The following is a 26,914-nucleotide window of genomic DNA, read 5'->3' on the forward strand; positions in this document are numbered from 1 at the left end:
AAACAACATTGGTGTAGGAGGTCCTTCTGTCTATGTGTTGCTTTCATTGGTTTAATAAAGAAACTGCTTTGGCCTTAATACTTAATAGGTGGAGTAGACCGAACTGAATGCTGAGAAGGGGCAATGTGGCAGATGCCGTGAATCTCCTGCCTGAGATGGACATAGGTTAGAATCTTGCTGGTAAGCCACAATCATGTGGTGATATACAGATTTAATAGAAATGGGTTAATCAAGATGTGAGAGTTAGCTAATAAGAGGCTAGAGCTAATGGGCCAGGCAGTAATTTAATTAATACAATTTCTGTGAGGTTATTTCGGGTGTAAGATAGCCATCTGGCCAGGACGAAATGCAGGCCCTCTCTCCTTGTAACACAACACATGGCAGAACTTTCAAGTACGACTTGTGTGTGTATGTATAAAATAAACTACATGAAAAGATTTTTTGGTTGTTTCTGTTGCCCTAAGTTATCTTGAATAATCAATACTAAGCTCTTACCACTTTAAGAACTATAGTTTGTCCATTTAGTTAGGAAGGGACAGATAAACAGGAGAGGAGACTATTAAAGTGTTATAAAGGTTCCAGGTGCAGTAGCTCATGCCTGTAATCCCAGCATTTGGAAGGCTCAAGCAAGAGGTTGCCATGATTATGAGGCCAGCCTGGGCTACAATGTGAGACTCTACTGAAAACAAATCAAAACAAAATACTAAAAACAATAAAATTCTCGGGAAATACCAATGCCTGCCACACATCAAGTGAATATTCTTGGCTTTCCACACTGATACTATTGTCAGTCATAAATGCTCCTCAGCCTTTGCACGTGCCAGCAGAGGGGCACTGCCTCAGGTCCCGGGCACTGAAGCAGTGCAAGTGGGGTCCTGGCTCAGCCGTGCTGCCCTCCACTTTCTCCTTCCCTCACAGGCAGACATGAGGAGGCAGCATGGAGAGCCCCATCTCACACAGGGTTAGACACAAGCTTTGCAGCCAGCACGATCCACTGTGCGTTCAAAGAATGAGAAAGGCAAGGTGCAGTGAATTTTAACCTATATAAATCTGAACCACAAGAGCCAGCAGAGCTCTTGTGAAAACACGTACACTTTGAAAATGAGTGAAACCCCCTAGTACAACGACGCGGTGGGTGTGGCTACTTATGTGTGCGCTGCTGAGCCAGGGCTGACTGCAGAGGAGGTGCACACACCTGCTGGTGCTTCCTCTCCATCTCCTCCAGCTCCCCTTCCACCTTCGTCTGCTTCTCTTTCACCTTCAACAGCTCCTCATCTTTGGCCTGGAGTTCTTCCTCCTGGCGGGTCACTTGGAGGAGAGGCTTCACCTGTGACGAGTTGAACAGTTCATCACTATAGCCCTGCCGCACTCCTGCTGGCCTAAGTCTGCCACGAGGAAGACCTTAGCCCAGCCCACCTTGGTGAAGACGCGCCACCACTGCCAGTGCCGCAGCTTCAGGTACGCTGCACAGTTCCGCTGCAAGACCTTTAAGGCACTTAGCTGTTGCTGCTTCTTGGCAAAGGCCCTGAAGAACAGGAAGGAAAACACAGCTTCATAGGTGTTCATGGGAAGGCCGTCTTAAGGCAGACGACCCTCAGGAGACGGCTTTCCCAGGACCTCGGCTGAAGCAGACCCCAACCCTTTTGTTTCTCTTGTTGGCCCTGTGTGTTGTTTAGAATGTACATCTATTCACCCAGATGCTGCTCCTGTGGGAATGCACCTTCCACAAGGGTAGAGCCTGTTAGTCTCATGCCCTCTTGCATTATGGGAACAAACGCAACACCCAGCCCAAGAATGTGCTTCAGAGGTGCTGGATTCACGAGCGTACTTACTTTCTGGCTAGGTAGCCTCTGCACACAGCTTGGAAAAAGATAATGATATCGGTAATTTTTAAATCCCTTTCTTCTTCTAAGTGCGCCAAAACTCCAGCTCGGAAAAATATCTTGCTCTGTCCAATTCTATACAGGTTTGGGTCCAGTTCTAAAGCCCGGATCTAAGAGAGAAGAATCCTGCTTATTTTTGCCATCATCATCATCATCATCATCATCATCATCATCATCATCATCATCATCATCATCATCACTGGCATCACAGGTGCAGTGGTACACGCCTTTAATCCTGCCACTTGGAAGGCAGAGGCAGGCCGATCTCTCTCTCAGTTCCAGGACAGACAGGGCTATAAGATAGAGACCCTGTCTCAAAGACCCAAAAATAATAACAAAAAGAAATCTTACCATCCGATCACAGGCCTGTTTGCCATCCATGAATCCTTTAGGAATAGCGTTGGGAGTTAGGATCTCATATCTGGAGAAAGAAAAGGCAGAGCAATGACAGGCAGCACAGAGACTTAGCAGAGTTAGAGATGGGCAGGTGATAGCCCCAGGCCTGGGCAGGTCCAGTTCCTACTCAGAAGTGGAGTAAAGACAAGGTTAATTCTCTCGGATTGGAGGGATTGAAGCGTAGCCTTAGGGGTCTGGCAGAGAAGAATCAAAGCTGGTATTGAAAACCTTGTGTTTTTCTTCGTTTCCCACAAAACATCCAAATCTTTAAGATGAAAAAAATCTGAGTCTTTGTACAAGACTTTGGAGAAGCCAGTCAGCTTGTTATCAGATTATAAAAAGGCCACAAGAGCAATGCCACGAGCTTCTGCGCAGAACCCCGGAAGATAACAGGGTGACATCCAGAAGGGCATTGGTATGGGTGTACTCATGGTCACTGAGTTCTGTGTTTAAAACTCTTTGTGAATAGCCACACCTCAGCTAGAAAACCCCGCAGCAGAAAGTCAGCCATTGTAACTGGGTATCCCAGACGCCACTTAGGTCTTCTTTTCCTGGCAGTAAGACCAGACTACCAGACAGTGACTCCTGACAGCGTCTCCAGATGACGCCTACAACTGCAGCAGCTTCCAGGAAGGTACGAGGGGGCACGGATGGATGACAACACTAAGGTCACAGGGACCCTTCTTTGACCTGGAAGCCCCTAATTATTTTATGGATCAACAATAGGCATATTTTGAAATCTAATTTCCAGGAGAAGAAGAAAAAAAAGAGCAACTGAGTTAATGACTTTAGAAAATCACTTCCCAAAGCATTTCCCACCATGTCTGTCAGTTGCTACTGCACACCAATTAGTTTCTTCCCTTTAGCTTTTATCTTAATCTCTCATCTATTCACTTTTCCGTTATTCTAGAGGTGTGTCATTGTGTGCACACACACATACACTGGAAAACTTTATATGCACAGATTCATTTACTGAACAAAGATGGAACCACCCAAAATATTTTCAGAAATCTTTCTGGAGTATCTAAAACTTCTATTTATTTTATTTGTATTTTAACATATACTACTCATCTATCTTTAAAATATCTGTCATATTAAAATACATATTAAAATTTCAGTAGATGTGTCTGAATGAATGTTAAATTTCCAGCTGTTGTTCACCCCCTAGTTAACTTCCAGGATGGAAGATGGAGAACGTCTCAACGCTCAAAAGCAGTCAGTCAGGGTCGTCCCTTTGCAGGACCACACATAGGAAAGCCTCCATCCTCTTATCGGCATTTTCATTCATGCTGAGGTAAGCTTGGACACAGACACAACAGGGAAAAGTTAGCGATACCTCTGTCTGAATTCCTGGAAGACTATCCGGTTGGGGAAGCCCTGGCGGCAGATCCTGATCCCTTCCAGGACACCATTGCAGCGAAGTTGATCTAGCACGAGATGTGGATCCAGTTTTCCAGCCTATGCGAGCAAACAACAGTTTCCAGTTTAATCTCAGTGGCCTGGTCCCGGCCAGCTCAGAACTCAAGCATGCGCTCTGCCTCACATACCCGCTTCTCATGATTCGGAATGATGCAGCGAACGAAGTTGGGGTTGGTGTTTCGGAGAGTTGCCATCAGTTTGGTGAGAGACTCCTTGTAGAGCTGCCCAACAGTACGGAACATGCCTTTCTTGGTTTTATATGCAGAGCCAAAAGCTGTCTCAGTCATACCAGTGACTTGATCCAGACCTACAATGCGGTCAACTGGGGAGAGGAGAGGAGACAGCTGTGACCCAGGTGAGATGGGGGATGGAGAGACAGTGATAGTTCAGCAGCACAAGCTTTGTGAACAGATGGTGAGAGGTGCCGTCTAGGAAAGGCAGGCAGCACATTCAGACACTGCACAAGCCGGGGAGCTAACAGCCACACACTGATACGGCAGGACTTTGCAGTACCTCCACAAGTTGCGCCTAGCACCCTGGGGGCAGGTGCCTTCCACTGCGCTAGGCTAAGGTCTGCCTGCGAGATCTGCCATTACCTGGCAAATGGAAGGATCTCTGGCTGGCATTATTGATACACAGACTGATGCTGGGAGAAGTCTCCCGAGAAGAAATGGCTCATCAAATACTCATAAAGGAAAGTTGACTGGACAGATCCACTCAGTGGCTACGTCAGGGTTTAGGGCCCGGAGTTCTCCTGAGCCAGCACATGCCCAGTAAGAAAGCCATCTGAACCCGAGGAGCAAATGCAGGAAGAACAGCTAACTTCGATTCCTGAGCAATGTGTGAACCTCAGCTGTCTCCTCAAAGTGCAAGTAAACACAAGACCACACACCGGGAAGGACTCTTCTGAGAACCACTGGCTGAGCCTCCTCAGCCTCGCCCAGATGGTTAAAGCAGATGGGGTTTTCACAGGTCAACACGACAGGCCCTTCTAACGCTGAGACTGAAACAGAGTACCAGCCCCTAGCATATCCACTGCATAAGGTGCCATGTGCTTTCTTCAAAAATTTTATGAGAAACTAGAATAGGAATTGACCCATCATCGTTCATGCCCTCCTCAACTCTGAGAGCCACCTCATCTGTGTGGGGACCGGACCATGGGTAGGGGCTCTCTGCACAAGATTGCAGTTGGTTCTTGACTTCCAGTGAGGTTTCTACAGAAGAGGAGCTCCTGGTCAAGGGGTAAAGTACCTGAGGCAGGTCTGGGATGGAAGCTGGATGATGGCTGAGGGAGAGCTATGTGGTTTCCAGGCCCATGTGTGGGAGATGCCCCTCTAAAGCCAGTATCAAAGCGACTCTTTGTGCCTGTGCCCTGAAGTTCACCTACCATCTGGGACTCACTCTTCTCTGTCCCTTTGACCCATCTCCCTTTCACTAGAGCCTACTACCAACCACCGCTTTCTGTCCTGTAAGCCTCCATCAAGTATGTGTTAATCCGTGTCTCTTTCTGGATCACCAGAGGCCAGCTTCTTTTCAGAGTTCACGCTTGCCGCTCATCACCTCCACTACCTTCCCAGTACTTGGCCCACTGGGAAGTGAGCTTCTAGCCCAGTCTTCCCGCCCTACCCAGTACAGTCCAGGCAGGAACCCACCTGTGGCTAAAGCAATGGACGCTGTCCTGTGCCTGTTTTCCTTGACCCCGGATGTTTACCTGCTGACCACCACAGCAGACTCCTTCACTTCGGGCTCTCTTGGCCCTGCCTACGCCCACTCCCAGCTTCTCCAGAGCCTCTCCCCTTTCTGCCTCTAGCTTTCAGTCCTGTGGTCTAAGGTAGGGACCTAAGCTCACATGAAAGCCTTCTAGGACATGGCAAGAAAAGAGCACAGACATCAGCCCTCGTCCGTCTCCAGCCACTCTCAGTCATCTCACTTCATTGATTAAACTACAGATGCCCGGCTAACTAGCGCCCAGCCACCAGATGTGTTTTATCACATCTGTACATCACAGAGGCACCTCTGTCTTCTACAAACTCTTGTGAAGTGCCTACGATGTCTGCTTTTACAGTACTACATCTGGTCTCATGCAGTATTGTAACATCTGCTATTAACATTCTTACTTCATGTGTTAGTGATAGAACAAAGCATATTTTTAAATATGTTTAAACCATAAAGTGGGAAGTGCAGGGAAAGAAAACAGCAAGATGCTGAGGGAGAAACATAGTTAAGAGAGCTCTCTCTGGGCACTGCAATTTAGTATGTGAAGACCAAGGATGAGACCGCGGGCCAAAGAGTGCAGGGCGGGCAGAGCGTGTGGAGTTGGGGGACGACACTGTGAGCAGGGCCATTGGGAAGGTCTAGGCTCCTGGCTGGTGGCAGTCTGCATGAGTGACACTACAGAGGAGATGGCCCAGAAGGGTCAGGGCACATTCTCATGGCACGATACTTTGTTTGCATGATTAACTCAATATGAAGAGGAGATGTGTCAAGGACAACTCCTAGAATTCTGGCTTGAGCAGCTGAGAACCTGGAGGGTGAGATCATGGGTAAGATGGGAGAGACGTGAGCTTGTGGTTGGGTAGAAAGGACCTAAGCTCTGGACGTGATGTGTCCGCATCCCCCAAAGTGGAGGGGAGTGCCGAGGACAGGTTAGATCCATAGCATGTTGCTAAGAAGAGAGGCTGGAACAACAAAGCAAACTGGGTTTGTCAACATGGCTGTTCAAGTTATGGGGCTGAAAAGCTGCCCCAGGGGAAAACAGACACAGATGAAGGCCTGGGATGACTCTCTAAGCTGGACAAGGGAGGAAGAGGACAATGGCCAGGGGGAAGGGGACAGATAGGAATAACACTGATCCATTCTTTACCACCATCTGTCCAGTGTGGGCATTGCTCAATCCAGGTAGAAGCTGGGAGTCAGGGAGTCTTCCTGCACCCAGCTGCTGCTCTCCAGCCCTCTAGTCCTGCCTGGCCATTGCCCTTCCTGCTGACTGGGGCCCGGCAGCTCTCCTATACGCTCTTCCTCTGGCCTGCCCTCCCATTTATTTTCCACTCCTGGCTGTCACACCCTTCCGTCCGTTCACCTTCTATCCCAGTGTGATGTGTAATAGAACTGGGATTTCTCCCAGTCTGTCACTCAGGATACAAGGAGCGGCATAACTTGAGCCAGTCAGACACCTGCCACCCACGAGCTGTGTGATCTTAGTCCCCTCCTCTAAAACAGAGCCAAGGAGATGTGCTTCGTGGTGAGGTGGCATCTGAACCATGCTTGGCCCTCCTGCTGCCACGATCCAGTCTCTCCCCCGCAAGCCTGCATTCCAGCCGCCAGTTGCAGCCTCCGATGGACCAGGACTCGTCCATCCTTTCTTTTTGCCCTCCCCTGCTGGCCACATGGCCAATTCCCCAACACTTGTACATCTCAATTCCTTAACTTCCTCAGATTACTCTTCTTTGGCTCTTGCCCCCACAGTGCTCACAAGGCACAGCAGTCTAATTCCCTTCTGTGACCTTTAACTCTTAGAGAAAAGTTCCCAAGAAAACACCACACGCTGTTCTAGGCATATTTTCTGCTTGACTCAGCTTTTCAAGGAGGCTATTTCCCCAGCATCTCACATCCCAGGGGCTTGGGAGCTGTCTCCACGGTCACTCTGACCTATGACCATTAAGCCAGGACAACTGCTACTGCCTCCCTGACCGCCCGGTGCAGGCCAGAGCGTGGTGTGGGCCAGAGCATGGTGCGGGCCAGAGCGTGGTGCAGGCACCTAGCAGCTATTGATTGAACAGTGGCTGGTGGAAAACAGACATTACCAAAAGAACAAATTATCACTGCCACAAGAGAGATGGTGCCACGCTTACTTCCCAAGGATTCATGACATTAGCTTTGCGGCAGGCCAGCGGTGGGGCAGTTTTGTAACCTGTGTGCCACAGGTCCAGCTCACAATGCCAATAATCAAAAGCACTGCCATTATCAGCTTGATTTCAAATTTAATAGCTTTGGATTACTCTTTAAAATTATTCAAGCTTATCAAAAATTAATACTTTAGACTTTCAGGTTGTTTTAGAATTTACCACTTAAAACTCAGGATTGGCTTCCACCACTGAGCGAAACACTCGAGGAAAGTCATTAAATGACCCGGAGCACATCAGTAAACGTATGATTTCATTAAAAAAACACGACTCGGATAAATTTCTATTCTAGAAGGGTCTTTCCTTATGCAAATGACGAGAACAGAAGCAGAGAAAGGCAGAAAATGAAAATTCAGACGAGAGCATCAGCAGGCTGCAGCGAGCAGAGCCCTTGGTCGCCAAGCCCGGCTAGGGCTGGTGGTGGGCAAGTGGGTCCACCCTGGGCTCCCTGACGGTGCAAACAACTGCCAAGTGTTTCAACTACCCTTCACTGCCCTGTGAATCAGACAGTCAGAAACTAGGTGGATTTTATACTTTGTCATTTATCTCACCATAAGACTGCCATCACCAGGTTATAGAGGGTGACCTTGTCTAGGGCCAAGGACCTTAACTGTCCCTGCCTGTGCAGGACAACCTAGGAGGTGAGGAGGCACAAGACATTTTCAAAGATCTGGCAAAAACATTAGTGTCTACTAAGCCTTTTGAAGTGTTTGAAATTTACTGTCGCTAATGTGAGTCAGAAGAGCGAGGAAACCTACTCCCTGTCCACTTTAATAGCCAGTCAGGGACAGCTAAGCATAGACTACATTCTCCTGGCAAGAGTCTCCAGTGGGGCAAGCCTCAGGTTCCCCACAATGTTTGCAACAATAGAATACTTCCCTGCTGAGTTCGTGGCGCCTACTCAGCACCTGCAGATCTACAACCTGCACGTAGCCGGTGCTCAGGGCCAGCCTGGTGGAATAATCTTAGCGGACATAGAAATTTTTCAGAGATTCCAGGAGGCAGAGAGGTCGATAAGATCATGGGATTGAAGGAGAAAGAAAGCAGGCTTTCTTACCCAAGCACTAGAAAACCAGAGGACTGGCGTGCCTCTCCCTTCCCTCCCCACCCTCTTTGGAAGCCTTTCTTCTCCCACAGGGCAATGGTTCATCTGCCTCTTCCTGTCAGGTTGATACTAGGATTTATATGGATATTGGTAGTCCATCCTGACTGTCTACTAGCTAAACCTGGGGACACTACAAGTTAATGTGGATTTGATTAAAAACAAAACAAGAAAATAGACAGTTATTACTTCTCATAATTAAAGCAGCTGCAAATGCAGCCATAGCAACATGCACATTTCTGAACATCAAGAACTAGGGCAAGCTGGGTGTGGTGGCACACGCCTTTAATCCCAGCACTTGGGGGACAGAGGCAGGTGGATCTCTATGAGGTCAATCTGGTCAACAGAAGAGTTTCAGGACAGCAACGTCTACACAGAGAAACCATGTCTTGAAAAAACAAACCAATGAACAAAAAAGCTAGGCCACTTCCCATGCTCCTGTGACCCTGTGAGCCCAGTGTCCTTGTCAGGTATCAGTCACCCCAGTGCCGAAATGATATTTCTCCTTGAGTATTCAATTGGTAAAATCCCAGTATTGAGGAACATTCTTTTCAGGTGTGTGGCTTTTGTTTATCTCTGTGAAGCTGTGTTACTGCGCCTGTCTGAAACACCTGATGGTCCTAATAAAGAGATGAACGGCCAGGAGCAAGGAAAGGCGGGGCCAGCAGAGAGTATAAATAGAAGGAGACTCGAGACTGAAGAAAAAAAGAGAGCCAGAGAACAAGGAGAGGAGGACATCAGGGGCGAGCCACCTAGTCACACAGCAAGCCATGGAGAAAGAAGTAAAGAAAGGCATACAGAAATAGAGAAAGCTAAAAGCCCAGAGGTAAAATGTAGTCGGGATAATTTAAGTTAAGAAAAGCTGGCACTAAACAAGCCAGGCTAAGGCTGGGCATTCGTTAAGTAATAATAAGCTTCCGTGTGTGTGATTTACTTGGGAGTTGGGTGGTAGGCCCCTCAAAAAAACCCAAAAAACATTATACAGCAGTCAAGATAAAAAGGTATCATGGACCATGTACAACAACAACATCCATCCAGCTGAAAGAGACAAAGATGTCACTAAGTACAGACAGAGCCAAGCCCCACCCCTAGGGTGGTATTAGGACAGGCACTGTGGCCACTGGACGACTCTGCCACTCAGCGGTGAGCACTGTCCTGCCTCTTGCTTTTCCTAAATGGAACTTCCACTGATGGCTTTTTTTAAAAAAGATATTTATTTATTTATTTATTTATTTATTTATTTATTTATTTATTTATTATGTATACAATATTCTGTCTGTGTGTATGCCTGCAGGCCAGAAGAGGGCACCAGACCACATTACAGATGGTTGTGAGCCACCATGTGGTTGCTGGGCATTGAACTCAGGACCTTTGGAAGAGCAGGCAATGCTCTTAACCTCTGAGCCATCTCTCCAGCCCCACTGATGGCTTCTTAAAGAGTGTGTTGAGAGGTTTCACTGTGTAGCTCAGGCTGGCCTTGTGGGTCTGCTGCTGCAGCCTCACCAGTGCAGGGCTACAGGACACACCATGCTATCGGGACAGGGACAGGGACAAGACTGCTTGTAGAGCCAGAAGATCCTCACGGCAGGTTTTGAACACAGCTAAAGTAAAGCACTTCCCCCTAAATTAAGGCAAGTCTGACTCTCAGTCCAGTTAAGTACTGCTACTGTATCTCAAGACGGCTTCTCGGCAAGATGGCCGGTTGTAGGGAGCCTCTGCCAGCAGCTCAGCTCGCGTTATGGCATTTCCATATTTGGTGGTCTTTTCCTCTCCTGGTACCTTTCAGGTCTGTTGGCTGCAATCCATGTGGGCCTCAACACCTGAATGGTACCAAATATGAAGGGCGTGTCGGCACAGTTCAGTGCCGGGCAGATGGTTAGAAACCATGCAAGTCTAGAAGCACCGAGTAGCCCTAGCATCACTGACTCTGAGGTACTGCTCTCTGTGTGCTCAGTGTCCTTGCATCTTCCGTATCTGCTCTGTCTTCAGAAATCTGGACTCCACAATAAACAGATCATTCCTTGAGGCTATAGTAGAAGCCTGGAGGACCCACACTCCAGTCCTTCCTCCTCCTTATATGTTCTTTGGTGATTCTCAACATCTCCACCCCAGGCTCATTTTTTATCCTTTTTTGTTTTGTTTTAGGAGCAGGGCCTATGTAGCCCTGGCGACAACCACACTTGGAAGCACAGTGTCCATATTAGCGTGCAGGACTGCCAGTGTCTACTTAGAGGCCAGCATGTCAAGCCCTCCACAATCAGTCCCAGAAACTGTCCTGTCTTCCAGGAAAGCACCGAAAACACAGCCTCTCGGATATTCATCTCTAAACCCCACGCCTTCCCCTGGGGTCTCTCTGACCTATAAACAGGTTTTGAGGAGAGAAGAACTTTGCTGCATAATATTGACAAAGTCAAGGTCTGCATAGATGAGTGGGCGGGATCTCAGAGAAGAGTCTGAGACCTTTGCCACTTTGGTTGAGGAGCTCAACCAAAAGCAACTGTGAGTCGGAGACAGACAGACAGCTTTAGTGCTCGGTGGGAATGCAACAAGCTAGCTGCTTGTTTACTGAAATGAGGGCTTCTCCCCTGGATCTTGCCAGTACAATCAAATGTCTGGTCTGTGCACCCGACATATCGAGTCTCCCAGAGCAGGGTTAGGTCAAGCTACCCATGGAGACCGGTGTGTGGGGTTGCAGCTCACCCCAGCGACTTTCTCTATCTCTTCAGGGTATGTTTCCCAATGCCAGGTGCTGGGGAAATGTGAGGGCCCAACAACAGGCCTGACTGTTCCTTCAGAGACCTCCAGAGAGGGCACTTTGCTTCTGAGCCATCGTAAACAGACTTTGCTAACTTCTGTTGTTTTGAGACTAGTTCTCACTCTACAGCCCATGCTCACCTCACACCTGGGATCTTCTGCCTCAACCTTTCTCAAAATGCCAACCTTTGATAGAGCATAAGACCGTAAAAGTCTGAAAAATCGCTCTAGCTCGCCTTCCTCTCGCTTCCTCTGCACCCTTGGGGCTCCCCACGCCAAAGACAAAGGTTTCTGCGTGAGAATCCCGGGGAGTTCTCGCTGTGGGCTCTGCTGCCTGTCATCTGCTAGTCTGTACTCCCACTCCAAGCCTGCAGCTGGCTGCCTTCACAGCGTGCCAGCTAGAGCTGAGGGAAGTATCTTCACGTGCATAAAATAGCACAGACTCAGACCATTTAAGAAGTAACTTCTGAGATGGGTTTAGCCTTTAGAGCTCTCATGTTCCAAATTCATACACTTTATAAGATGAAACTGGCTTTATCTTCAAATATTGTTACTTTATAATTTCATTAAAAAGATTGGAAGACTAAGTGAGATCCATACTATCTGGGGCTTTTGGGAACCTTCTGGCCCTAGGATATATCTGAAAATAGTACAAAATCTAAATATTTGGAGTCAATTATAAGAGCAAAGCATAAATTCTAAGAACATTCCACTGGGCCTCGGTCTCAAAATGAATACATCAAGCCTTATAAACAGGTTCAGTGCCTCCAGTTCAAAAGGAAAGGCCAACAGCCAGTTAATGTCTTAAATCCAAGCCAAAGGAACAAGGATGAGACCAACGATCCTGAGGTAAGCATAAATTTGTTCACAAAATGTAGTAGTTTCAAGAGAAACTTCTTAGAATTCCTTAAGAGCCGAGAACGTAAAGTGCGATTCAGGGACAGAAGAGACACCGTTTAGCAGAGCAGTTCCTGACAATCCGCGGGAAGTGTGTATCAAAATGGCACAGGTGGAAAAGGCAGCGACACCTTTAATACGCAACACTGTCAGTGCTGTGCGTAAAATAAGAAGCGATGTGTAGGCAGTAGCGACTCAATTGTTTACGCAAACACTTGCCTTGAAGTATAATAAAACGGAGCATGAAATGGGACGTTCATGCAGGCCTATGAGCAAAACGAACAGAAACCCCAAACCAACCCCGCCTCCCAGGCCTCCCAGCCAGCCCCCACCCCACCGTTTCTCCTGCGGCCTTAAAAGCCTTCTGTTTTGGAGGCCCTGCAGGCTGTATGCATTCACCTGGCGGCTCATGAAGACCAGAAACACTGTCATAGAAAGAAGCTCTCTGAATATTCTGAATCTCTAAAGCAGAGAAACAGTGAAAACAGGACAGAAGAGCAGATACACAAACACTTCAGTTAGTGTGAGAGACATTTGACAATCACAAGTAAACTCTGAAATGGGGCCACCAAAGTAGCCAGTCCAGGGCAGATCCTATGCAAAAATTACTGTTTCGAGAATCTGTGCATTTGGATAAAGTTCTTTATGTAATAAATTTAAGCTGAATCAAAAGAGCATATTCCCAACTCCAGGTGTGAGCACCATGTATGTCATATTGACAACACGTAGGAGTAACGAGGCGCTAGTTAATCTGTCTTGCGATTAGTACATCTGGGCAAGACTGCAGTTAAATCAGAGTGCCGAGATAAATTACTGCTAAAATTTCCAGTACAGATTTTGGAAACATAATTTACTTCAAATACAAATGCCTAACGAATTGGCTAACTACTCAAGCTCTGCTGTAGCAAACGGTACAATAACTTTAAAGTTTTGGTCATGCCATCACTCACGCAAGTGCCCTAAGGGGCACCGTACACAACAACACAAGCTTTATTGTTTACCTACGTAAGGGACAAGGAAGGTCAAGAGTTCCTATGTAGCTGGCTGAAAGATTCCCAACAACAGCTTTTACTAACATCGGGGCACTAGGGATCTCTAGGGCAGGGCTGCCATGAATACATGCATTCCTTTTGGTCCGGCCTTGAGAAAGCTGTGTGAAGCTCTCACATCAACTGGATTTTAACACAAAGTGTCTTCAGCTCAGAGGACTGTGCTGCCTTAGGCAAGCTGTATGCAACCATCATATATTCTCCATTGTGTTCAACTCATCCTTCTCTGTTCTTGTATTCCAGGGGCACAAAAAGGAAATAATTACATTTCACGAGGAAAAAGTTTCTCTTAGCCCAAGAGACCTCTAAATCTTGAGGGACAGTGACAAGTCCCCATTTTGGCTCCCTCATCTGACTTCTGAGCCTGCCACTGACCTTGTGTGTAAAATCCAGTCCTCAAGCCTAGAAAAGCCCAGGGCTGCCTCTCTACTTGTATTCTGCTCTACAACAGCATGTGCGCTGAGATCTCGTGTCTCAGATTTAACCAACTGTCCACTATGCTGGTGGGCCACAGGACTTCCAGCTAATAGTGATACTCTCAAGAGAGCCAACACTGGATCATTCTAGAGAAGAAGCTAGCAGAGCCAAACCAAACCTGGCGCAGATGAGACTTCTCACCTCTGACAAGAGCGGCCACTGCACTCAACCCACGCATCTGTAGCAGGCACAGGGCTAAAAACTAGCTGGGCATACAGTGTAACCTGCATGGTCAGACTAACACGGACGATGAGGGTTGGAAGGGTGTGTCAGCGCTCATATCAAGATGGAGGTCAGGATTCTCCATGCATGGCCCCAGCTCTCAGGCCCATCATCTGTGACCCCCGTGCACTCAATCACTCAGGCTACAATCTCCATCCTTACCCATCAGATCTTCAGTTCTAAAACCTGCCCCTCTCCAGTATCTGCAACTAAAGAAAGGTGGAAGGAGGAAGCCCAGGAAGCTGGGAGCAAAGACAACCCAGTTTGCCTGAGTCCTCACTGCATGGCAAGCGTGTCTGGGGCAGGGCACGGATATTTATGCTTCCGACCATCTCCCAGGCATTGGTGGAGTGCCAGTGTGGCTATGGACACAGGCTAAGCGCTCAGCCAGGGTCTCACACAACAGTTCGGGTAAGGAAAACAGGAGGTCAAAGGGGGTTCATGCTACCAGAGTGTGTGCAAGTCCAGAACTTAATTTCTCCTACTTAGTCTCTGGGGCCCTCATCGACCTTCTCTGCCCTCTCCCTCTGCATCCCCTCCAGACCTACTCTTTTCTGTCACCTCCTGCACCCCTCACTTCCAGGGAGCTTCACCAGTCTGCCCAGGAAACAACCCACCTTATTACATTTAGACTGAACAAACCTAGGGGGGTGTCCTTGATTCAATGAGGTCTACACATTTCTCCATCTGGGTCAGGCCCCTAGGGTTGAGCCTGGCCTCAGACATCACCCCAGCCTCACTTCCTGCTTCCTGACCCTTCCTCCCAGCCTCACTATCCAGCCACAATGGACTCCTGAGTACTGGCTTTCCACTTCCACACCAGCTCACCCTACTCACTTTCCTGCTCCAAGTCACTCTAACTTGTTCTTTGACCTAGAAGGTGGGGCTGAGCATGACCTACCCCCTGGGGCTGGCAAATATTTATGACAGGCAGCACCACACGCCACTCCTCTGAGAGACTTTCCCATGTCCACACTGCCAACTCTTCACCAGGGCTTGGAGTGACCCGAGCCTGGGCCTTTCTCCTGCTTCAAGTTCAGTTTCTCAGATCCCATGGTGATAAGACTTAGAACAGGCCAACTCTGAAACCGCAGACCGAGCAAGGCCCAAGATCCTCTGCTGTGTACTTAGACAGCACTTTAGACTAACTAGGTCATTGCAAGGGACACTGTACTTGTAGGAGAGCCAGCCTTCTCTAAAGCCCCCTCCCCTTTGTATAGTCTCAGCACACCTCTTCACAGGGCACAGGAGTGCATGTGAGTAGCAAGCCCCACCCCTACGAACTCCCTCCTATACAAGGACCTGGAACACACGGTCATTTCCGAGAGGACTGCCCTTCACACGGTCACTGTTCCCCTGGAAACTTTCTCTTCTTTCCTCCCTTTCTCCTTCCTTTGCATATTTGCCCAAAGCCCTCTCTGTCTCTTGTGCTTCTTTCTCTGCCTCTGAGAAGACGGCTGGACTAACACTCCTTGGGATGCTATCAAGAAAGCGAAGTGAGTTGGTTACTGAGTCCGTGGTGGTCACCCGAGGTCCAGTGAGGAAGAGGACATAACAAGGATGAAGGGTGGCAGACGGCTAAACTCTAGGCGTGTGCTCCTATTAGGTCTAAAGAAATACAACATTCTGTATCCTAGTAAAATCTAGACTGTGGTAAGTGTCACCAGAAATCAGCAAACACTTGAGGTCTCTACAGACAGAAGAACTATGGGGAGCAATGGACACAGGCGCTGGCCTGCACACAGGATACTGAAGCATTCACTCACTAGCTACTGCGTGTGCCTGCATGCATGCATGTGCATATGTGCGTGATGGAAGATGCAGCTTGCTAGACCTGTGTCAGCACCAGGAAAAGAATCTTCTTTGGTTGTGCCTGTGCCTTTAAGTCATAACTTCAACTGTCACTGGGGAGCCTGAAGGATCCCGTAACTTTTTGTGGCTTTGAATGTGTAATGCTTCCATATTCTTCACAGCCATCTGACTAAGGGGGCAAGTGTCTTGTTATTTATTTCTTAATCCAGGTCTTCATAAAATGGACAACTTCTGACATAACGGCAGCCCTGCTCTAGGGAAAGATTTTAAAGTAATAAAAACATATGGATATATACAAACACACACGTAAGTGAGAGAACCATAAATAAACCTTAACTACAGAGGATTCAGGCCAAGCTTAAATCAAACACAGGCTCATCCTCACCATCTTTCCAAAGCTCAGCCACGAATCTGTCTGACGACTGGTGCAGGAGAGTTGCCACGTTGTCATTCAGAGGGTCCATGTTCTTCATCAGCCATTCATCTGCCTTATAGTCCACCTGCCCCGCACCAAAGCCAGAGAACACAAACCAAACACAAAAATAATTACCACCTTAATCAAAGACTTTCACTAACCAATCCTCAGACTGGACTCTCTCCACAGTCAGGCAGCTGAAATAGTGTATTTAAATATGCGGACATGTGCATCATCACCTTAAGCTACACAAAATGTACTGGCAGTAAAGGTGTGCACCACCATGCCCAGAGGCTGTGTGTGTGTGTGTGTGTGGTGTAAACATGCACACGTGGAGCCAGGTCCACTTAGGTATCTTTGTATATCGCTCTCCACCTTATGTTTTGAGCAGAGTCTCTCACTGATCCTATAGCTTTCTATTTCAGCCATTTCAGCTACCGGCTGGCAGTGAACCCTGGGACCTATTTCCCCACCATGCCTCCCAGCATGGGTTAAGTGTACGTCACCAAGCGTGACTTTGATGTGGGTGTTGAAGACCCAACCTCAGGCTCCCATGCTTGTGCAGCGAGCCAGCTCCTCAGCCCCACCACGCAGTTCTTCAATGGCGCTGTCCCCTAAGGGCTCTCACCTTCCCTGCATAGTGGATAATGCAGAAGTCGGCTCTGTCTTTCAGTTGCCGTGGCTTTTGAAACTTGGAGTGGGAACCTTGCTCCTGAACCAGTTTTTCAACAAATGTTTTATCCGTGGCTTTAGGGAACCAGCATTCTTCATCCAGGAGGGCCAGCACACCGGGAGGATTGGCCTGATAACAAAAGGCAGAGGGGACTGACCAACTGACACTGGCACCACAGGGGTGACAGGTCACTGCTATGATGATTAGCTTCATGAAGACCTATGGAAAAAAACAATCTCTAGAATGGAAAGTATGTCCAAATCATAACAAACTAATAATTCAAACATGAGCATAAACTACTAATATCCTTGTAGAAATGGATAACTTACTGAATAAACCTTGAAATATGTACACTGCAAGTAAACTAATTCCACGAAAGCATCAAATACAGATGCCAGAGGGAGGGGATGGGAAGGAGTGGAGGGGTGAAGTGGATATTTTGTGTTCAGTGGCTGGCTGGATATACTATAAAACTAAAACTAACCAGTTATCTCAGACATTTCACATACTAAACAACTTAAGATTTTAAGTAATGATTAAATAAGCTGTATCATTTCTGGCTGGTAAAACACCTAAAGCTATTACTAAGTGCAGCATGGTGCGGATGCGTGAATGAAAATGTCCCCAGACTCTGGCATTTGAATAACCAGTCCCCAGTTGATAGAGATGCTTGGGGAGGCTTGGCCTTGCTGGAGGAAGCACTGGAGGTTTTAAAGTCACACACCATTCCAGGTTCACTCTCCAGCTGTTCCTGCCACCACACCTGCTGTCTGCTCCCACAATTCCCCGACACGATGGACTCTCATCCCTCTGAAACCATAAGCCAAATAAACTCTTCCCTCTGTTAGCGGCCTTGTTCTATCACGGCAGCAGGATACTGACTGATAAACTATCAAAAGTGATAACATAAGTCAGCAGTCACTTTAAAACACCTTGGCAAATCCAGAGACAGAAAGTACATCGGCAGTAACACACTGGGCATGTGTGTGCGGTGGGGGAGGGGGCTGTTAACAAGTATGAGGATTTTAGTGGGGTGAGGTTATGAAAATGTAGAATTAATGGCGATGGTCTCGTAATGTTATGATATAGCACAAAACCCAAACCACTGACTTGTAGCCTTAACAGGCAGACTGATGTATATGAATTATATCTTAATAAAGCAGATAGCAGTGGTCTACTCAGGAGTGCTTCTGGGCCACCACTTACAGCTGCAGAGCCAGCACGGCCGGCATGTGACAGACACAGCACCGAATCACATTCTGCATCCTTCTTGTGAAATTGCTTTTTTGTTTGTTTGATTTTTCTGGGGGGTGGGTTCAAAACTTTAGAATCCATTTTTCAAGTATTTATTGGGTGAAGAGCTAGCTGTATACACAAATACTATTTTAAAGGCAAGTAGAGGTTATGGTACAAATAAAGCAATGTGAAGATAGAACAGGCACACACCGGCACTGGCTGACTGGACTGCAAGGTACACAGGACACAGGACTCCTTTTTGAGACCCTTACCCCACAGCTCCTTCTCAAAGAACTTTCAGGGTTTCTGATCAGTTAAAGAGGTTTGAAAGTCCATATTATCCACATTTGCTACTCCTGAAGGAGCTATGGTCACAGCTGGGGCCACTGAGTCAGGGTCACGGGGCAGACAGCTGGGGCCACTGAGTCAGGGTCACGGGGCAGACAGCTGGGGCCACTGTCAGGGTTTTGAGAGATGAACCACTACACCGATGTTAAGGTCACAGAAACATTTGTCTTTTACTATAATTTTCAATCTCCAATCCCTTTGAATGAAAACACCCCTAAATTCTTTTTTGTTTTAGATTTGTTCTTTTTGTGAGTCTGAGCACATGCATGCAGGTGCCCATGGAGGCCAGAAGAGGGCAGGGAGGAGAGGGAAGTGGGAAGGAACTCACCTCCTGCCTAGGTATATCTACTTACGTAACTGCCGTACCTGTCCAGCCCAATACTTCCTCTTTCAATGTGATGCTCAGTCACCAAGTCCTGCCAACAGTCTTCCCTAGAACATTCCCTCATGGCATCTGCTTCTGTGAAGACTGTGTTGCTGCTGGCTCTGACTTTTCTCCATGCACCACATAGAGCCCAGCCATGCAAAGCCATGAGCTCTCACTGTGATCTGTTTTTTAGTCTCAAGACTGGGACCTGGAGGAGCAGTGGCATGCCCTAGGCTCTCCTGTAAGTCCCTAGCTCCCTCACCCTGCATTTCTAGGACATACTCAAGGGTCTTAAAACATCCTGTCCTAATCCAGTAACAGTCACAGGAATATATCTGCAAAATTAACTGAAGACACAACCAGCAAACCAGAGCTAAGCCGTGAGGATGCTGCTCTCACTGGTGCTCACGGCACCTGGAAGCAGCTCTTCTCACGGCCAAGGCAAGCGGAGACTTTCTGCTCTAAACACAACAGCTGTGGTACCTGGAAAGTGAAGTTAACAGCTTGTTGCTCTTTAAAAGCTAACCGTCAGGCAGTAGAAACCCAAGTCAACAAGAGAATAAATTCCGATGCTAAGATTGTCCTTAAACATGTATCTGCCAAAAGAATGCCCCAACATAATTAAAACAAAACAAAACAAAAAACTGTCAAAATAAAAAGCACTTCCAAAAGGGCAAGGTTGAATTCGGTTATCTAAAAACTGAATTCACATGACATATCTTGTTCTCAGCTACACGTCCCTGGATTACCTAGAAGGATGTGTGCCAAGTAGAGCTCCACACGCCCTTTGACAAGTACACACCAGAGCCTCCACCAGACTGGTCTCTGCGGTCTGTGAGGCCTACAGCACATTATCCAAACACGCACAAACTCAAGGACAGGGAGGTCACAGCTGCAAAAGAGGAGACTGAACAAAGGCTTTGCCTGCAATAACACTTGCTTAAACATGGACTACGTCATCAGAGTACCATTTTCCTAAACTAACTGTCTCAGATTATACCAGAAAGAAAATGAAAGTCTCTGCTCAAACAGCACAGGAAGCACTCACAGGTCTCTCTATGAGGTCTATGCAAGGCTGCAGGTCGAGACCGAAGTCGATGAAATTCCACTCGATGCCCTCGCGCTGGTACTCCTCCTGCTCCAGGATGAACATGGTGTGGTTGAACAGCTGCTGCAGCTTCTCGTTAGTGTAGTTGATGCACAGCTGCTCGAAGGAGTTCAGCTACAGGTTGAGTCATCGTCCAATCATGGGAGAGAAGACAGGAATACTCAGCCATCTAGTTACCCCAAGAGCTCATTCAAAACCATCCATTAGGGAACAACGACAGTACTGAGACTGTTGATGCTAACGACTACACTCAGGGAGGGCTCTCTCTCAATCTGTCCCTTTCTCACCCCAGTTTACCCCAGCTTTCAGAGAGGAGAGGGAAGGCCGGCCTGACAAATGAAGTTAAATCCCTGGGAACCATGTGTGGAAAGAGAACCGACTTCTGTGCATGTGTGAGTGTAAACACACACATACATATACACAGACAGCAAAGGAAAAAAGAAAAGGTAAGAGAGAACAAGAGATAGCTACACCATATTACCAAACATCTCAATTAAGGACTAGGAAGAAAGAAAGAAAGAAAGAAAGAAAGAAAGAAAGAAAGAAAGAAAGAAAATAAGGAAGGAGCCAGGCAGTGGTGGCACATGCCTTTAATCCCAGCACTTGGAAAGCAGTGAAAGGTAGATTTCTGTGAGTTCGAGGCCAGCCTGGTCTACAGAGTGAGTGAGTTTGTTCCAAAACAGGCTCCGAAGCTATGAAAAACCCTGTCTCAAAAAGCCAAAAAAAAAAAAAAAAAAAGTGAGGAGGGGAAAAAGAGCAACAACACAGGGCCTTGAGAGGGCAAGAGGCACAGCCATCCCGTGTGGCGTGTGGGCCTGTGAATGGAAGGGAGCTACAGATCGCACCGGCTGTGCCCGTTCTCCTCACTGAGGCAGCAGACTCACTCCACAGTGATGTAAAAGACAAATTCAGAATCAGCTTATGAATTGTTGCTGGGAGCACAGGCCAAGCCTGCCATGACGCAATGCTCATAGTGAGTGTGAGGCTCTTCCTGCTTTCCTATGGAAGTCCTAGTGTCAAGTGTCCGACCGTAGCCAGCATCCAACGTGACACGGCCCTGCTGTCATAAAGTGCCTCTCAGCACTGCCACTGCCCCATGCTGCCCCTCTTTCCTATTGTTCTGCTGAGTGGATAGGTTAATTAAGACATATGATTTTCTTAATTTACTTAGCCTTTAAGTACAACCCATATTCTACTTCCATGCTGTTCGCACGAGTAGAATGTGCCCATAAATAACCTCTTTCATTATAAAAAGTGGCTTTAAATTAGAGGTTCAATTGATCTCCATGGAATAGATTCAAGGCCTGGAAAGGCCACGCAGTATCCCACAGCCCATGGAACTGGTTTGCCGTGTAGAATGAAGTCATACTGGGAGGGCACATTGCTTGCTGCACGTTACTAAGTTCCTCAAAGACAAGCTACACTAATTCTTGTCTCAGTGTTAGGTTTGTGTCTGTCTACAAAAATGGATTTTGATTTGCCTCTGGGTTTATGACATGCTATCATATTTAATTATATACAATAGACTTTAAAAACAATGAATATCTATATTTAAACTACCAATTATATTTTAAAGATTTTATTTTATTAATGTGTGTGTGTGTCACAAGTGTGCAGGTGCTCAGAGGCCAAAAAGAGGGCTTCAGACCACTGGGAGTGGAGTTATAGGCAGCTGAGAACCGAACCCGGGTCCTCTGGAACATCGAGCACTGTTAACCACTGAGCCATTTCTCTAGCATCAGAACTGTAGTTTAAAGTAATTTTGGTTGCAGTGCTGGTGTTTGAACCCTGGGTATAAGCATGCGTGCGCTCTACCTCTCAGGAAGATTCCCAAGGTGAGATCTGTTTTTTTTTTTCTTTTTTGTTTTGGTTTTGTTTTTTAAAGACTCTCTATGTAGCCCCAGCTGTACACCAGGCTGACCTTGAATTCAAGCAATCCACTTGCCTCTGCCTCCTGAGTGCTGGAATTAGGGTGTCCACCACTATATTCAACCCATTTGTTATTTTTTTTAAAATTATCATTATCTTTTGTTAGTTTTTTGTTTTGGAGACAGGGTTTCTCTGTGTAGTCCTGGCTGTCCTGAAACTCACTGTGTAGACTAGACTAGACTTAAACTCATAGAAATCTATCTGCCTACCTCTGCCTCCCATGTGCTGGGATTAAAGCTGGCACGCATGCCACCACTGCCCTGCAAGACCTGGTTTTAAAATTAATCATTCATGGCACTAATTTTAGATGTACAAAGGGCTACACTGAGTTGTATTTCAGTCCAACTTATTCCTTCTATAGTCAGCCAGATCACTCATTTCTTGTGACCCTTCTAGAAACAGTCTGTGCACTCATTTGTGCATAATCTAATTCTTTTTTATTTTAATGCTATTTCTTGAAATCTCTTCTCAGTAATGAACCATCTCATTGTCTATTTATTTGTATTTATTATATTCATTGTGACTATAATATCTTAACTTTCAAAAATATAAGTAAACATTATAAAAATTATTAGCAAGCAACACAAAATAGTAGACATAATCTAATTGGTAAACCTGGTGTTACCTCAGTCCTGTCTGAGATGCTTTAGCCCACCTTCCCTAGAAGGTTCTCCTCAGGCAGTAGCAACAATATCCTGAAGACATAACTGTTACAGCTTACCAGACCTCAGGCCTGAGCATAGGGCGGAGAGGGTCTCCATCCTTAGACAGTTTACAAACACTAAATCCTACTAATTGCGACTGCAAGAGCCAATCTCTGACATCTACTATATAACCTAGTGCCACTAGGAATAGCTTCCAAAGTAAGAAGCTAAGGGATAACACGCAGGTGAGAGAACATGTCTGTATGCTTTCCTTTGGGAATGTGGCCTTGATTAAATGCTACCCGACCAACCCTAGAATGAAAATTCTAATTCATGTAATTAGACTTTTTACAGTCAACAGTGTGGTCAGGAGGAGGGACTCGCACACTACGGTGCCATCATTGCCAATTCCCCTTCACCCTCCCAACCAAGACGCTCATGGGCAGAGCACTGGGAGCTTTGGCTGGCTGTACCTACTAAGTTTACCAATCTATGACCTAGTTCCAGGTCCAGGCCAACATCTCTTAATATATATGTGCTAAACAAAAAACACAAAATAAAAGCAAATTAATCCTTTCTCTCAAACACGTGAGCCACAGGATGCTGATGTATGCTAACCACAGTTCCTTGGTCTTCCTGGTCCTTCCAGCACATAAAGCACCTCCTTCTTTCTTACTGCACACAGGGCTGGTACTTCTGCACCGGGTGGTAGTGGCTCCTCTTACTGTTACACGGTCCGGACAATGCCCAGATGGCTTGGCTGAGATGACCTGTACTTCTCAGAGGTGACTCAGAGGGGTCTCCTGATCCCCCAGGTAGTGTGAATAACAATGGCTTGCAGAGGCTCTTATATTTGGATTCTTAGTCACCAGGGAATGGAACTCTTCACAGGTTTAGAAAGGTTAGGAGGTGTGGCCTTGTGGGAGGAGGTGTGTCCTGGGGGTGGGCCCGGCCAGGCCCAGCCTGTCTGTCTCTGCCTGTCCCACTCAGCCCCTCTCAGCACCACACCTGCTGCCACGCCCCCACCAGGATGATAATGACCAAGTCTGAAACTGTAAACAAGCCCCTAATTAAATGCTTTCTTTTATATATATTAAAAAAAGAACCTCAGTATAAAAATTAAACATATATGAGCCAACAACCTGTGAGCTGTATTTCTTTTACAACTCTTAGGTTATTTATAATCTCTATGGAATATTTACAAATCCCTTCATTTTTCACTAATTGAGTTTATAACCCCCACCTCAGTATATCTCACATTAAACTATCAAGTTAACTTCTCACCAATATTTAAAAAGGTTATAAGGCATCACTTTTTTAAAAAGTATTTTTATTTTTTGTGTCTGCATGTATGTCTATGGACAACATACATGCAGTAACTGAGGTTGCCAGAAGAGGGTACCAGCAAGTTCTAACTCTGATAAATACTTTCCCTTATATCAGACTCTCTATCCGGAACCCTATCCGGATTCTCTATCTTCAGCTTCTTTCAGGAATGTCTAACTGCAGAATGCTCACATGGAGATCTCAAGGCCTCAGACAGCACACTCAGCACTCCGACCACACACAAATAAGCATGCCTGTCAACACTCAGACACTCCCGAGCAAGCATGCAGCCTCCAGGGGCCTCCCCAGCTCTCCGCATCATAGCACTCTCTCACCCCGGGAGCTGAGTGGTTATTTGCTGTCTCCTGTTGGGCTCTAATCAAAGAGCACGGAATGTACCTGCTTATTTCTGACTGCCAGGCCCTGAACTGCATACATAAGCGAACCATAACATTTGTTAGAAGAACGAACAAAAAAGAAAAACGGGCAAAAGGGAGGGAGATGAAGAATACCTCAAAAATTTCAAAACCAGCAATATCCAGGATCCCAATGAAAGAAGCTCCCTGGCGTTTGGTCCTATCCAGCGCTTTATTGATGCGGTGAACGAGCCAACGAAACAGTCGCTCGTAGGTAGCTTTTGCCAGTGCTTCCACTGCAAAGTCTGCCTGTAATTAGATAATATCAACCTTTATCCAGGAAGAGGTCTTAACACTTGCAGCTATAGTATGGCGTTCAATGCTACACAGAACTCACACTTCAAACAGCATTTACCGCTCAATTATATCTCAATGTTACAATAGGGGCATTAGTGCACTTAATGAGAATTGTGGCTAATCACTTCAGCAATTGGGCAAAGCCCTCCCCTGGCCTTAGAGCCCTGGGCAACAGCATCTCTCATTGGTCTGGTTTCTTGGCAGTTTGCCCTTGGGGGATGAGGAATGGGATGTGGGTCATCTTCAAACCTTCTTAGTCAAAGCTATTAATGTCCTTAAAGCCATCACAACTAAAGAGTAAATATGACCCCTATGTTCTCGCTGCTGTGCAGTAAGACAGCACAGTGGGAGCCTTGGTCCTGTTTGGCTGCTATGAAACACACGATCTGTTTACCAGATTATTTGTCAGCTAGGGGACAACTGGAGATGACATATCAAACTTGCTTAAAAGAATCAATACAGGAAAATCAAAACTCATTTAACGCCAAGGTAATTCCATGTGCTCTTACTAACTCAGTTTGGTGCCTGCCAAGCAGAAGCTAAATGCCCACAGTTTATCATGCCATGCATTAGAAAGCAGTCTTCCGTGGACTCACTTGTTCTTTGGTCTGGGCTTTCTGGACGTAGTCTCGGCCAACCTTGATCCGGGGAGTGAGAATAGCCCGAGTAAACTCCATCACGTTCATCCCAAGCAGGTGGCAGAGCTTCTGTGCAACTGCGGGGACAAAGTTCCCTAAATGCTCCTTGCCTACTCATGAGCCAATCATGGCGTTTAAGCAAAGGGAAACTCTAGAAACTCAAGTCCTGAAGTGCAACAAAGCTTTAAGTTTGGTGAAAAATGCTTTCTTTTCTTCTGGATCAATAGGCTACCGGTGAGAGATAGCAAGCTTTTGCCCTCCTGGCCTTCTAGAAGGGTGACCTTGTCTACCTACGGCTCACGTTAAGATCTTAAAGCCAAACAACTGTCCTGTAACATGTCTTCAATCACTCCACTAAGCTGGATGTGACTGGGTGAGAGGCACATGGTGGATGGAGCCCTGCTGCTAATCTCACTTTATACTGAATGACACACAGAAAGGTCATAGTGGTCAAAAGTTGTAGGAAAATGGTCCATAGCCTGATCAAGAAATGGTGACCATGGCCCAGGTATAGTGGCGCACATGTTTAATCCCAACACTCAGAAGCAGAGGCAAATGGATGTCAGGCAGTTCGAGGCTAGCCTGGCTTACATAGTGAGTTCTAGGACAGCCAAGGCTACCCAGAGAAACCCTGTCTCAAAAACAAAACAAGAGAGAGTGACACACTGATTCAGGAGAAGAGTCAGTCCCTCCAGAGTCACACAGAACTAAACACTAACAAACCTCAAGTGGGTTATCAAAAAGGGCTTTTTTGGGGGAAGGTCTGTGCTCCTGTGTGTGTATACATGTATGCACACGCATGTGGAAGGTACAGGGCACTGCTGGCTGTTGGTACTCAGGTGGCGTCCACCTTACTTTTAAGATAGGTCTCTCACTGGCTCAGAGCTTGCTGATTGGGCTGGGCTGGGGGAAAGGGAGCCTCGGGGATCTGTCCATGTTCATCTTGCTTGATTCTAAGTTTGTGACCCATTCCTGACTTTTTATGGTGGGTTCTCAAATGAAACTCAGGTCCATTACATAGCTTATAGAGCAAGCATTTTAGCCAATGAGCCAACTTCCTATCCCAAAATGACTATTTCGAGGGTGGGCGGTGTGACTTCACGTCAGCATTCACTGAACATGTGCACTGTGGATGTCCCCGTGACACCTCCTAGGCACGAGAGGCTCATGTCCCTTCAGAAACAACCTGGCAGCTAGCAATACCTGCAACCACATCCTCTTGGTGTACAAACTGTCATTTCCGACCAGTGTCTATTTAAATCTATTTTCTACATTTAGAAACAGAAAAAATTCACATTAGAACATCTAGATTCCCAATGAGTATGGCACACACTGCATCCCTGTTATCAGGAGGCTAAGGCAGAAGGATGTAAGAAGTCCGAGGCCAGCCTGTAGTCCATAGTGAGACTCTACCTCAGCACCCAGTCCAAAGCAAACAAGCAAAAGTAGCGTTCGTCAGCTTACCTGTGTTTTCTGGCATAGAAGCTTGATCAGTGTTTCTCTCCTTTTTGAAAGAAATGTTCCCAAACTGCAGCACTGAAGATACCACTTTAAGCATTGCTTTATATTGATGAAAAGAAAAAAAAAAACCATCAAAATGTAGC

The 26,914-nt window shown here is 46.7% G+C and overlaps 1 protein-coding gene across 1 annotated transcript in view; it reads right to left on the reverse strand.

The window, feature by feature from the left end:
• The window catches only part of Myh10 (myosin heavy chain 10), a 123,727-nt gene that overhangs the window by 29,326 nt on the left and 67,487 nt on the right, over positions 1-26,914 (reverse strand). Inside the window, exons 10-21 of the mRNA XM_050162456.1 lie at positions 26,775-26,870; positions 25,269-25,387; positions 24,472-24,624; positions 20,001-20,174; positions 16,957-17,130; positions 16,299-16,413; positions 3,827-4,020; positions 3,616-3,737; positions 2,235-2,304; positions 1,833-1,993; positions 1,417-1,525; positions 1,196-1,327 (exon numbers count right to left, since the gene is read on the reverse strand). Of these exons, the coding sequence (XP_050018413.1) occupies positions 1,196-1,327; positions 1,417-1,525; positions 1,833-1,993; positions 2,235-2,304; positions 3,616-3,737; positions 3,827-4,020; positions 16,299-16,413; positions 16,957-17,130; positions 20,001-20,174; positions 24,472-24,624; positions 25,269-25,387; positions 26,775-26,870 (1,619 nt within the window). The remainder of the gene's footprint in view (positions 1-1,195; positions 1,328-1,416; positions 1,526-1,832; positions 1,994-2,234; positions 2,305-3,615; positions 3,738-3,826; positions 4,021-16,298; positions 16,414-16,956; positions 17,131-20,000; positions 20,175-24,471; positions 24,625-25,268; positions 25,388-26,774; positions 26,871-26,914) is intronic.

The sequence above is a fragment of the Alexandromys fortis genome, unplaced genomic scaffold (assembly GCF_014885135.2).
Source record: "Alexandromys fortis isolate MF-2015 unplaced genomic scaffold, M_Fortis_MF-2015_v1.1 scaffold_84, whole genome shotgun sequence".
NCBI lineage: Eukaryota > Metazoa > Chordata > Mammalia > Rodentia > Cricetidae > Alexandromys > Alexandromys fortis.